Source organism: Diabrotica undecimpunctata, chromosome 4 (assembly GCF_040954645.1).
Source record: "Diabrotica undecimpunctata isolate CICGRU chromosome 4, icDiaUnde3, whole genome shotgun sequence".
In the NCBI taxonomy this organism is placed as follows: domain Eukaryota; kingdom Metazoa; phylum Arthropoda; class Insecta; order Coleoptera; family Chrysomelidae; genus Diabrotica; species Diabrotica undecimpunctata.
In genome coordinates, this window is record NC_092806.1 from 113,473,164 (window position 1) to 113,487,243 (window position 14,080).

The window sequence follows — 14,080 nt, forward strand, 5'->3', positions numbered from 1 at the left end:
AGACAACATAAGATAGGCTCGTACATAAGCACACCTAACTTCGTAAGAGATAAAAATGGAGAAATTCTGGCTGCCGAAAACAAAATAATAGAAAGATGGGCTAAATATTTTGAAGAGCTCCTGAATATCCAAAATTTCACTGATGAAAACAATGAAAATGGTGGAAACAACGGAGAACATGAGTATCAAACGGACGAATTAGAAATATCCCCATCAAGCATGGAAGAAATTGCGCATGCCATAAAAACGCTTAAAAACAATAAATCCCCTGGTCTGGACAATATTGATGCCGAGCTAATTAAACAAGCTATTAAAACAAGCGGTCATGAACTCATAAGTAAAATCCATCAATTAATAGATATGGCCTGGCAACAAGAAATAATGCCGAAAGAATGGTGTGGTAGTATTATTGTATCAATACACAAGAAAGGAAAAAAAGGAATCATGCATGAATTACAGAGGAATCTCACTAATCAACACTACATATAAAATATTGGCTTCGATATTATTAAAAAGATTAGTACCATACGCCGAAGAAATAGTTGGTGACTACCAGTGTGGTTTCAGGCCTGGCAGATCGACTATTGATCAAATATTTACAATAAGGCAAATGCTTGAAAAGTATTGGGAATATAATCACGACGCGCATCAGATTTTTATAGACTTCAAACAGGCTTATGATTCAATTAATCGTGCAACATTATGGAAGGCAATGATCGAGCTCGGCGTACCCAAGAAACTAGCTGCGGTAACACAAATGTGTGTAAGTAACTCTTTTGCACAAGTTAGAATAGGGGGAAAAATATCAAATGCTTTCTGCGTAAATTCTGGACTGAGACAGGGAGATCCGTTGTCCCCATTGTTGTTTAACCTGGTCTTAGAATATGTCATGCGAAAAATATATCCTAAAATCAAACCAGACATGGGAGCAAAAATCATACTCGCCTTTGCCGATGACGTAGACGCAGTAGCACAATCAACATTAGAAATTAAGGATATTTTCTCGAGCTTTGAAGAAGCCGCATTAAACATCGGTCTAAAAATAAATGAAGACAAAACAAAATACATGGTCGTCTCAAAACAAGAACGACGGCGAATAAGGCAAAACATTACTATAAATGATCACAACTTCGAAGTGGTTAAAAAATTTAAATATCTAGGAGCAACAATCACAAATGACAACAAATTAGAGCGAGAAGTTGAAACGAGACTAATGGCGGGAAACAGATCTTTTCTATTCCTTCAACCTGAGCAAGTATTATAGACCAGTCTTGGTAAGCTAATGGGTAGGTATATACTGCCAATTTATATTATTATTTGCACAAATATCAGATATATGAACATGATTGGTTTTGAGAAATTTGCCTAAATCTTGTAACTTATTGTTAGAACAGAGAACATTTGTATATGTACCACAAAATTTGTACCCACATAATTTGTGTGGGTTTACACTCGCCTAGCAATAACTCGCTTTAATGCGTCTAAAAATGACTGAATTGTTAAGTCCTCAACAAGATCCAAATAAATCACCTTTACAGGTAGACATACAAACAGACAAACATTGTAAGGCAATGAGTTTCGACCTCGTTTAATTTTAAGGACAAATGGGCGGCCTGCATAGTCAACTCCTATCACATAAAATGGAAGAGTTGGAGTAACACGTTCGGCTGAAAGATCTCCAATTATTGGAGATATTTGAGCAGGCTTCATACGAAAACACCGTGTACGCATTGAAGAACTTTTTGTTTTGCAGTACTGGTACTGTTAATGGGCCAAAAGGTTTCTCTAACTAACCACAGAGAGAAAACGCTGAGGACCAGCATGAAAATGTCGAAAATGAGTTCGGAACACCAAAATCGTAAGCGCATGACGCGCAGGTAGAAACATGGGGTGTTTCTCATCGAAATCAAAATGAAAATTACGTAATCTACCTCCTCCTCTTATTACACCCCTTTCATCTAATAAAGGATTAAGGCTGATAAGCTTGCTTTTCAAAGATAGTCTCCCTTTAAAAGGGAAATTTCATCAGAGAAGCTTCTAGTTGAATTAATTTAATCAAACACTGAATAGAGGAACGTAATTCTTCTAAACTAACGAAACCAGTCCATCTGAGAAAGTTGTCACCAACTAGAGCATTGTGCCTAAATCTCAACTAATAGCCCACCAAACTTGTAACGTTGGGTAGGCTTGAGAATTTTTCAAATAAATATATAAAAAAGTTAACCAAAAATAGAGATTTAGACAAAGATTTAGTTTTAAGAAGAACTTCGGTAAAATCAAACTAACGAGCAGGCCAACCAGCTTTCGGACCCACCAAGAATGTTGAGTCATGCCACCAGAGATCACAAGAACTAAGAAGACCAGGTTTGATACTCCGAGACAGAAGATCAGCTGGATTGTCAGTTGTGCCGATGTGTCTCCAATTTGCAATTTTGCTTTTAGACTGTATTTCGGAAACAAGATTACCCACAAACGTTTTGAGTAAGTAAGAGGGAGTTTTAATCCAACCTAAGACAATGGTTAAATCTGTCCAGAAAAATCTCTCATGAAAATCAGTGTTAAGGAATTGGTTTGCCTTATCCACAAGCTGTGATAAAATAACGGCACCACAGAGTTCCAGACACGGAGCAGAGATTTTCTTTAGAGGTTCTACTCTGTATTTAGCATATAACAGATTGACTGATATATGAACTTGATCGACACTTGTAATATATAAATTGAAGCCATATACGCTGATTCGCTGGCATTAGAGAATCCGTGAATCTCTCGATGAATAGAATTCTTTAGAATAGTATGTCATCATCATCATCATCCAGCCTCAAAAGTCCACTGCTGAAAATAGGTCTCTTCCTCGTGTTTCCAACCCCGTCTATCTTGCGTCAGCCCATCGTGTAGGTGTTCGACCAACGCTTCTCTTGTCTTCCCTAGCTCTCCAGTCTAATAACCTCTTTGTCCATCGCCTATCCATAATTCTATCTGTGTCCTAACCATCTCCATTTTAGTCTGGCTATCCTTTTGATAACGTCAGTCATCTTGGTTCTTCTCCTGACCTCTTCGTTTTTTATTTTGTCTCGCAGAGTTATTCCTAACATGGATCGCTCCATTCTTCTCTGTGAGACTCTTAGTTTGGTAGTACAGGCTTTTGTTAAAGTAAGTGTTTCTGCTCCGTATGTTAACACTGGGAGTGAGCTGTGGGCAGCTCACTTTTACAATTTTCTCTCAGTTTTCCATATGCCGCCCTATAATTTCAAGTCCTAGGTATTTATATCTCTTGTATCTCCAAATTTGTCATTATTATTTATTTTTTTTTTTTCGAAATGTTTATATTTAAACCTACATTTTGTGTAGCCACAACGAGTTCCTGTACAATCTCTCTTGCCATTCCTAAGTTCTCAGCTATTATGACTATATCATCGGCGAAACGTAAGTTGTTTAGATATTCTCCATCTATTTTTATTCTCTTTGTCAGTCAATCCAAATTCTTAAAAGCATGTTCCTGGTGGACATTTACAGTATTAAAAAGTACAGTACAGTACCTGTACTGTTCCTGTACAGTATTAAAAAGTTTAAGTGACATTGGGTCTCCTTGTCTAACCCACCGCTCTATTTTTAAGCGATTACTATTATTATGTAATTTGACAGTGGTTGTTGCCTGTAGGTATATATTGTATAATAATTTAGTATATCTATAATCTAGCCTGCATTATTTAAGCGCCTGTAGTGTTTTGATTAGCTCAACTAAGGCTGTGTGAAAATGGACAAATATTAACACTAGAGGTTTATTTTATTCTACTACTTTCTCTATTAGAGTTTTATACTTTATAGATGATCATTAGTTCCGTAACACTGCCTGTTCTCTTGGTTGATAAGTTTCTAATTTTCTTTCCATTCTTTTAACTATTATTCGCGTAAACAACTTATATGACTGAAGAGGCTAATCGAACTGTAATCCTCTAAATTTGCTTTGTCTCCTGTTTTATGTAATAGAATCCTAGTAACGTTGTGCAAATCTGTTGGAATATTGGCGTTGTGAAGGCAGATATTAAAAAGTAGTTTAATTTTTTCAATTAATAGATCTCCAATTTTTAATGCTGCCACTATTCCATCTTCGCCTGGGGTTCGATTAGGTTCAGTCCGAAAGTACAAGCTGAATATAGCCGCAAATGTCCACCATGTAATAAAATATTTCGGTTTGGCAGTGTTCGGATAATTTTATAATGTATAAAATGTAGGTATGCCTCAAATATAAGAAAGCTTTTAAAAAGTACATTTTGATTATAATATTTTATGAATTCAACAATTTTTAATTTATATGAAACAATAACGAGTCAATATTTGTCTCTTTCGAGATTATTTGCAAGCATCTGTTGCAATCTAGCAACTGCTGATTTGACGATTGCCAAATCTATCCCCCAATCTATAAAAAGGCAACTGTCAAAAAAATGTCTAATAATTAACTGCAGACTGCAATTAATCTCCGAAGAAACAAATATTTACTCATTATTTTCTAAAGTATTATCTCTTTATATTTGAAGCATACAGCATATACATTATAAAAACATGCCAACACTGCTAAACCGAAATTTTTTATGTTTGACATTTGCGACTATAATCAGCTGGTACTTTCGGTAAACTCAACCTTCGATTATTTTTAATTTTCTTCAGTGCCTCTTTGATTTCTGATTTTGTTATATCGAGCATTAAATTTAATCCTTGCTTTAGTACCCCAGTTTTTACCGTAATTAGAGGTCGCGTATTGTTATCTTTTTCTCTTGATCTGCATAGCTCTGTGTAGAACTTTTCGACTATCGTTAATATTTTAAGGGACGTATAAAGTGTAAGAAATATGACATCGGTCTGTATAGAGTGTTTGTGTATTTTTCACATCAAGTAAATGATATAATGCTATTTTTAAACTCTTAAATAAATTAAAATAAATATTCAAACATACTCTATTATTACTCCCTTTTACTTGGTCACGACCTGTAAATACCAAACCAAAAAAGCTAGTCGGTTATTTTAAGATAATGTAACCATTTTAGTAGTTTCTAATATGGGTTTCAACGGAATTTTTGAACGAGTCAGTCCGACAGAAATGGGTTAAATCTCAATATTTGTGCATCCCAATAATTTACTCTAGACGCCGCCACTGGAAAGAGTGGACACCATACTGTAATCACATCTTCATGAATCAGTACAATAAAAAACATAATTTAATATATGAGGTTTATTTACAAAAATGAAAATACAAAGAAGTTGCTATATTCTATATTTTTCGTAGGATATTTAAAGAACAAATACAAAATTTTATTACTATAAGAAATCTATATTATACATATAATCACATTTTTAATTAAAGGAAATTAAATTTGTTCAATTTCAACATCACAAATCACTCTTTAAACCCAACTTTGTTGAAAAATATATTGAAAAATTAGAATTATATTAAAATACAGTTAAAACGTGATTGTTTTACCTATATTGCCATAATAGTCTTAAACAATTCTTTATTTGTCTAAAAAAATTATTAGATAATAAATGAATGTCTTTTATTTTTGATCTTCCTGAATAATAATATCAATTGTATCTAATACGCATAATTCAATGTATTTAATAACGCAGTATCCACCAACATAATACAAATAACAAAATGTATCCGGCAAGAAGTTATATTATCCTCTATGTTGTTTAATACGTAAAAAAATATGTTCCAATAAGATTTAAATAACCGAACTCAAGAAATAAAAGTGAACGGAATACTAATAAATAATCTAAATTTCGTACAGCCTTACTGGTAAATAACATACAGAATTCTAAGATCTTTTAACCAACATAAACATAAGTAACATTATGACCCAAAAATTAACACAAATAATATCAAATAAATCACCATAAGCAGACAGGATTTAAATCTAATCCACCTACTAATCGACAAAGAATCAACACAGAGAGCTAAAAAGTTTAAATACTTTTACTGTATACTGATGGGACTGCGACGAAGAACTACGCATCCGAATATCAATACCGAGAACTAAACTTTTTATATTCACCAAATACTTATATCCAAGAGAGACGACTTCGCATAATCAAGTGCTACATATAGCCTATAATCACGTACTGCGCTGATATGTAAAAATATGAACTATTAAGATTAATACTAATGGCGAAAATAGAACGCAAAAGATGTCGCAGATTCTAACTTAAATACGTAAGGAACTGATGTGGAGTGAGTAATCTGAAGAGTATATTCATGAAACCAGTGGAAGGAACACTCCATATAACCAACGAAAACAGCAGGTGAATGTTTCAAAGCTGTAAGAGTAAGACAACAAAAGAAGAATACAATTCAAATCTTGGATACAATATATTAGACTGGAGAATTTTACGTTAGATTCTTGAACTACTATTATAATAAGCTACTGATTTGGGACTACAAAAAATCTCTTAAAGAACTGCCAGGAAGCAACACAGTATTACTAATATGAATGTCAGCTAATGAGAATATAACTAGAAATGAGAATAACATACTACGGTTTTAAAATTGTTGGCACTAAATACTCAAATATGAATTTTAACGTGTAATGTTAAAATGTGAAATTATGCTGTATCTACGTTTTGTATAAAATGTTTTTTCTATCTCTGCTAATGATGCATATATCGAATTTGGTCGTAGAACTTGATCGCCGTGTATACGAGGATCATTTTTTAGAATTTACTTGATGCAATGAATATGCTACTAAATATTAAATTAGGGGTGGTAATGAGTGACATATTTCTCTCCGTTACGACAATGTTAATGTACTGTTTTTCTATTAGTCATAAGAATCAGCCATAAGTCATAAGAAAAAAAAACTTGAGACGATATGCTTTTAGACATGGCTCTTACGAGAATTGCGTATATTACTAATAGACTGGGAGACCTAAACAAGAAACAAAGTAGTTTTTCATCGAAAAAAGGATACCTTAAAATTAATAAAACGATAAAGACTTAAACGCTGGGATATTTCGACTACGTGATGACCCAGTCTTAGAAAAGTATAACCACATATTTCTTCGTCTTTAATTATACAGGGATGAGTGCCTTAAGAACCGGCAAAATAACGCAAAAGATAGAAAACATAATACGTTGTGAAATAAAAAGAGATGCAAGTAGTAGAGGTGAGAAATTACCGATATAAACCTATAATTTACTTTACATTACATTAGATCTATCGAAAGTTTCCCACCTTTAGACGTTAGCTTATGAGCTGGTTGACTTCAGTCATAGTAATACGTATCACGTAATGTAAGTAAAAACAGTTCAAGTACGAGTATGTTTTTATCCAAAATTAAAGTATTGATCAATAATAAACTGTGATTTGAGACGTCGCATACACTCTTCTCAATACAGAATTATCATAGCTTGTTATTCTGTATTTATCAAATTACTACTAATTAAACTGTTTACTTACATTTGCTTTATTGCCTTCAATCAGTTTTTACTTTTTGCGAAATTTAAAAAATAATAATGTTCGACGTCATACTTGTAATATTATGACTGAAGTCAATTAGCTCATAAGCTAACGTCTAAAGGTGGGAAACTATCGATAGTCCTAATGTAATGTAATGTAAATTAGAGGTTTCTATCGATAATTTCCCACCTCTACTACTTTCATCTCTTTTTATTTCACAACGTATTATGTTTTCTATCTTTTGCGTTATTTTGCCGGTTCTTAAGGCACTCATCACTGTATATTCGTTTTTGCCTTCAGGCATAGCCTATTATTGCAGTCATGTGTTTATTATGCCACCTCCCATTTCCTTACTTCTGTTAAGTCATTTTTCCGGACATAATTTATTTTAATTGTTTTTGGCCTTTGATCAGTCACAAACCAAATGGTTCCGGCGAGTATTTAATCCTAAGAGACACTAATTTGAGCTCTTTTTGAATTCATTACTCAAATATTCAAAGGTCAGCAACCACCAAAGACCATACAATCTTGAGAAAACACGTTTCGTTTCTACTAAGTCCGTTTTCAATTCTGATCGGAATTCGGAACATATAACATCAAGTAATTGGACAAACATGACAAATTGGGTTCCAAAGAGTCAATCAGAGTATTTCTAAAATAAATTTATTCATATAATATCACATAATGTAGGTCAATATTAAAATTATCTTAAGTATTTAAGATTTGGGCACCAAATTTTAAGATCGTATGAACCTGGTAATTTCTTTTACCTACATTGTTATCAATTTAAATTTGTTAATTCTATTCAGATCTATTATTAAATCAAATCCATATATGGGAAACTTTTATCTATTATGGAGTTAGTTTATTATGTTTCGAGTAGATCATTAATAGTAATGTTTGTTTTAATTTGAAAAAAAATCGATTGAAGCCATTTTAATTCGCTTTAAATTCTGCTTATTCGTTTACTGATTTCACTTATAATATTTTACTGCAATCATTTTTTTGATGATTTTTGTTAAAGGCTATTTTAGCAAAAAAATGTAAGTTTTCAGAAAGAAACTTAAGTAAATGCAAAGTAACCGTTATTTAGAAGTTTAAAAGTGGTTTGCTAGCTAAATACTAGCAAGTATGTGTTAGCTTTAATTGTTCATCATGATTAAGGGTAACTAAAAGTTACCTAGTAACTGATCTAAATGGTTTCCGAAAGGTTTTAAATAAACTAGTGTGAGAATAACCTAAAAAATTACAGCGACCTATTAATTCGTCTGAATTTAAAATTCTTGTAAATATGCTTAACACCAATACAAAAGGAAAAAGGTGTAAACAGAACATACAGTGGGTGATCCAATTATTAGAGCCACCTAGTAAAATTCAATTTTTTTTTTTATAAAAAGGGTATACAATTGAACTGCATTTGATTCCATTTGATTATCTTGTAACACTTTATGAAAGTACAATTATTAATAGTCTGGCAACAGTGGCAATGGCAACACAGCGGGCGTGGCAATACGTGACTCATATGCAATTTTTTGTCAGTGCTATCCAGCCTAGCTTGTAACTCGTGTGCATAGTATTTTGTATTCTTGGTGTTTAGAGTTATAATTAATAGATTTCACTGTTCTCTAGTAATATTCTGACAGTCGTATACTATATTTTGTGAATTTAGCAAACATTGCATGTTCGTTATGCCAGTGGTATCAGAATATCATGGGAAAAGCCAAAGACATCTCACCAAGGAAAATAGCGGAAATAAAAACTTTTATTATTGAACACTAATCACTCCAACAGAAAAATAGAATCAGTTTCTAAAGTTTCATGGACAATTGTGGACCGTATAAAGAAAAAAATTAACGAAAATTTGGATTTGACCCCAAGGCGCAAACAAAAATGTGGTCTAAAAAAAATTACAATACCACGAGAAAGAAAAATTCGATATATTGTCTTGGCAAACAGAAAACAACCTCGAAGGATTTTAACGAAAATGATCTGATCTGAGGTTTTAAACCTGTCGCCCTGCAAAAAAGCCGCTACTCACACCAGCCATGAAGAAAAAAGGCTTCAATGGGCTAAAGATAACGTTACTTAACATTGTTTTTCCTTTATATAGTTTCAGTAGATCAATTTGTCCACGATTCTAAAATAATAATAATAATCCTGGTTTGTTTTTCGGACGAATCTACCGTACAGATCCTCATGGACAAAGCTAAATTTGTGAGAGGACCTGGGGAAAAATACAAAGCGGATTGTAGTGTAAGGACGGTAAAGCACCCCCTGGGGATCATGGTGTGGTCTATCATAAAAATCAAGTAACTGTTAGACTCTACATTGTCGAAGAAACAATGCCACAGGACCAGTACTTGAGAGTACTGCAAACAAAAATGCTTCCCCAGGTCTAGGAGTGGTTTACGAATAAGAGTTTCACGGTTATACATGACTCAGCGCCTTGTCACAAGGCAAAAACTGTTACAAAATTCCTTGCTGACAGCCAGATAAAGGTGCTCGACAGTCCTGGCAATTAGCCAGATCTGAATCCGATAGAAAATCTTTGGAAGCTCATGCAGAAAGATATTTCTAATGAAATTATAACCACAAAACGTCAACCGATCGAGCAGTAGAGTAAAATAATTCAACAAAATTCTAAGAAATGTATAGAAAGTATGCCAAGAGGTGTCAAGCAGTTATTAAGTAAGTATTAAGCTTAAGGCACAATTTTAAGTGTTTTCATGTAATTACTCGTTTCTTTTTTAATATTTGTAAACTTAAGGTAAGGTTCTAAATCACAGTAAAATAGAGTTAAGCTCAAAAATATGTTTTATAGTTCAATTACATACCAATATTAAACAAAAAGTAAAATTTTATGGGGTGGATCTAATAATTGAATCACTCATTGTAATATCACATGGTAGTTAAAACGGTTCCGCTTATTTGTGCAACGAATGAAGTTAGTACATACTTAAAAAACGATTAGTAGAATGTGTTTTTTATAATCCATATGGATCCAAATAAATACGGAAAACGTAGGTTTTCACTACAAAAAATGTTTTTCTGTTTGCCGTGATCTAGTGCCAAAACTCTCATGAAAGGATAGAAAAAAAAGTAAGCCAATATTGCCTGATCCATCAATTTGCGACTGTTTTTGTGTCGGATTGACCGAAAGTTTTCCAGTGACGGTTGGTTTGCATTAAAGTTCTTCACTGCGTCCTTGCCTGCTTAATCTTATTATGATTGTGACAGGAAAGGTAAGTGCAAAGAAGTTCAAAGGCTTGGAGAAGGGCTATTCAAGAGAAAGAACTTAAGGGTTGGGAGGGACATGAATGGTTGGGAACATCGAATTGCTATAGGAAAAACCAGGACGAGTAAAATGATTTAAATACCTTGGCTATAAATAACGGAAAATGAGACACAGGATCGAGAATTTGCCCTCAGGATACATGCTGGTTGGTTTAACTGGAAACGGGCTACTCTGTGATCGAAAAATCGGGAAAGGGCTGAAAGGAAAGATATAAGTGAGGTGTGGTGAAGTTGAGTTGGTGTATGGCGGTGAAGTATGGTCTGTAAAGAAAGTTCAGAAGAAGATGGAGGTAGCTGAAATGCAAATGTTATGGTGAATATTGGATAAGACTAGAAAGGAGAAGATCAGGAACGACGCGATTAGGGAAAGATGCAGAGTGACTACAGTCTCAAAAAAGGTTCAAGAAATGCAATGGTTTGGTAACGTCAGACATAGAAAAGAGAACTATGTGGGACGAAGGATAGAGCTGTTAGAAGTTGAGGGAAATATAGGTAGAGGAAAACCGAAGAGAAGATGGAAGGTAAAAAAGGGTAAGGAACCCTCAGTTTTTCCCTTTTCCTGAAAAGGAAAAAACTGAGGAAGAAGAACAAGAAGATTACATATTAGAAGTGATTTTAATCATATGAAAGCTATTCTCACAATTTCTATATGTTTGTTTAATCTAGTGATTAATTCCGCCTCCGATATCACAGTTTTCATTAACGTTACATGTTGATTTCGAGAATTAAGTGATTATGATGATCAAACCGAACACTTTTGCAAATCAATACATTTTACATATGTCTCTCGAAGTTAATGTCTTGGCACTAAATTATGAAATATTCCAAATAAACGTGAATACTTGTGAATGTATTAAAAACTCGCTTATTAGAAAAAATTTTTACAACTTTGTTGAACCTTGTTTTTCTTCCGATATACTTTCGCCACTTTATAATTGCTTCACACATTACAACTATCTCACTGATTTTGATTTCTCGTATTAGATTTAAAGCTGCTGTCTTATTTTTCCGTGGTTTAGTAGCACCTCCTAACTACATTAGAGTTTTTATTAGGTGTCAGTCGTATTTTTTGAATATCGACATTTGAACTTCTGCCTGTAGATCCTTGGTCACTTTTTTACCATTGACCACTAATATCACGGGATTTTCAACACGTATCAGTCTAAACTTGTAATCCTAAAACAAAACATTAATCAGTCTAAGATGAAAACAACTGAATAAGTATCAACAGAAACACTGAAGACGTATAATCTACGGAAGTAATTAAATACACGATCCTAAGCAAATTTAAAGAATGATAGAGGTTTCTTATGCCGTGTTGCCAAATCAATTGACATTTAAATTTTGCTTTCGTCAGTTGTTCGCATAGTAAAATAATATACAGCTGGTTTCAAATGCAGTGGCGAGCAGTTCCATGAAACATTTTACTGAGTAGACAATACGAAGTAAAATGTATATATATTTGAAACTTTGAAACCACAAAATATTATATTACTCACTTAATCTTCCTTCTAAGGAAAAAAAATGCGTGGATTACTTACCATTCGGGTCCATTGGACAGGACCCGTGGGTTGAATAAACGAATAAATTAATTAATTTTTTGCCAAATAAATTTATATAAAGCAATTGATGTAAAATAAAATATATTTATTTCTAGAAACAACTACTGTGTGAAAAGCAACTAACCATAATAATAGAATATTTATATTTGATTGGAAATTAAAGATTTATTTCGAACTATTATTATTTTGCACATGAAGTACCAATAAGAAGAGAATTTTCTCCACAAATAAATTTATCGCACTTTACACGTTTTGATCTTATATTTCTATCCTTTTTGGATGGACAAATATTACACCTAGCTTTTTTTCTTGATGGCTCAGATATTTCAGGTTGAAGTGATATTGGAGTGCTCGTTGAATCACTGATTTCATTTTCATCTTTATAACCAACCAATTCCTTTCCAAGTTGAATAATAATTTTTCCTTTTTTTTAAGTTCTTGTCACATCGAGAATTCAAAGATAACCACACGATATATGCATTCAAGGCACTAATGTCCATCATATTGGAAAAAACAATCATAGGCCACCGTCGGATCATGCGTTTTACGCCGTATGTTCTTACCATTTGGTCTAAAGTATATACACCTCCTTTTGTTTTATTCTTCTTCTTCTTCTTTTTATGTAGACATGACTCTGTCTCTTTTTCAATGTGCTTCCAGTTAAGGTCGTGGCATATTATCGTGCACGTTGCGTTTCCAGCACGTATCGTTTAGTTTCCGAAAAATATAATTTAAATGGTTTTAAATATGAACAACGCACACTGTCCGGAACATAGCGTTTTAGACACTTAACGTTTCCGTTCAGTATATTTGAAAACAATATTTTACTGATGCCGACGGCTACGTAACGAGTCGTAACCGGTTGGTAAGGATAATGTGAATTAGATGTCCGTCGTTTTCTCCCCGTTATTTATTTAGGTATTTGTTTGATTTTGATACAGAGTATTTAAAAAAATAATTTTCGTGGCTATTTTGTCATTTATGCATGTGTTTTTATTGCTTTGTGACAATTAATCACTTAAGTGATAAACAATTAGGACTTTTGTACGGAAGTGATATACCTCTTCTTTTTAAAAATACTTTTTGGTTTGATATGTATGGCTTCGTTAAATGTAGTATTTTGTTTTTTAACTGAAGGTGAAATTAAATTTAAAACATATTTAAACTGAATCCTATTCATTCTAAAATATCCATAATGTTTTTCATCGTCATCAATTAATTCTCTGTATAAAGTCCAGTATTCCCATTCCTTCCTCCTTTCTCTTAGCATTGGATGTACTTCAAACCTTCTTTTTAACACAGTTTTTTATTCTTCATGCAATTGCACATAATTTTTGTCGAGAAAAGCGAGATCAAATCTTCACCGAACCAAACTGAAACATTCTATGTATGAAAATGTGAACGCGCAGCCCAATTGCTGGAGTGGAAACGCTACGTGCCGGAAACTATACGTGCACGATAATATGCCGCGACCTTAAGTTGTCGTTCCAGCTCTTGCCGTCTTTACTGCCCTATTTGTTGTCATTCGGCTTATATGATCGTTCCGTTCTACTATTCTATTTTTTACCCAGTTCTTGATGTTCTCCACCATGCATTTACGTCGTATTCTGTACTTCTAGATATTTTCATACTGCTGCTTCTAACATCGTTTTTGTCCTCTTTGTGTCAGGTAGTGTTTCTGCCGTGTATGTCATTATTGGTCTGATGACTGTTTTGTAAATTCTGCCTTTCATTTCTTTCCCGATATTTTTATTTCTCCATATTGTTTCATTC

At 33.4% G+C, this 14,080-nt stretch overlaps 1 protein-coding gene across 1 annotated transcript in view; it reads right to left on the minus strand.

Moving 5' to 3' along the window:
• Positions 1–5,224: 5,224 nt before the first annotated feature.
• Positions 5,225–14,080, minus strand: part of LOC140439862 (tetratricopeptide repeat protein 5-like) — a 34,461-nt gene continuing 25,605 nt past the window's right edge. The window contains exon 8 of the mRNA XM_072530026.1: positions 5,225–11,921. Within this exon, the coding sequence (XP_072386127.1) occupies positions 11,802–11,921 (120 nt within the window). The 3' untranslated portion in view covers positions 5,225–11,801. The remainder of the gene's footprint in view (positions 11,922–14,080) is intronic.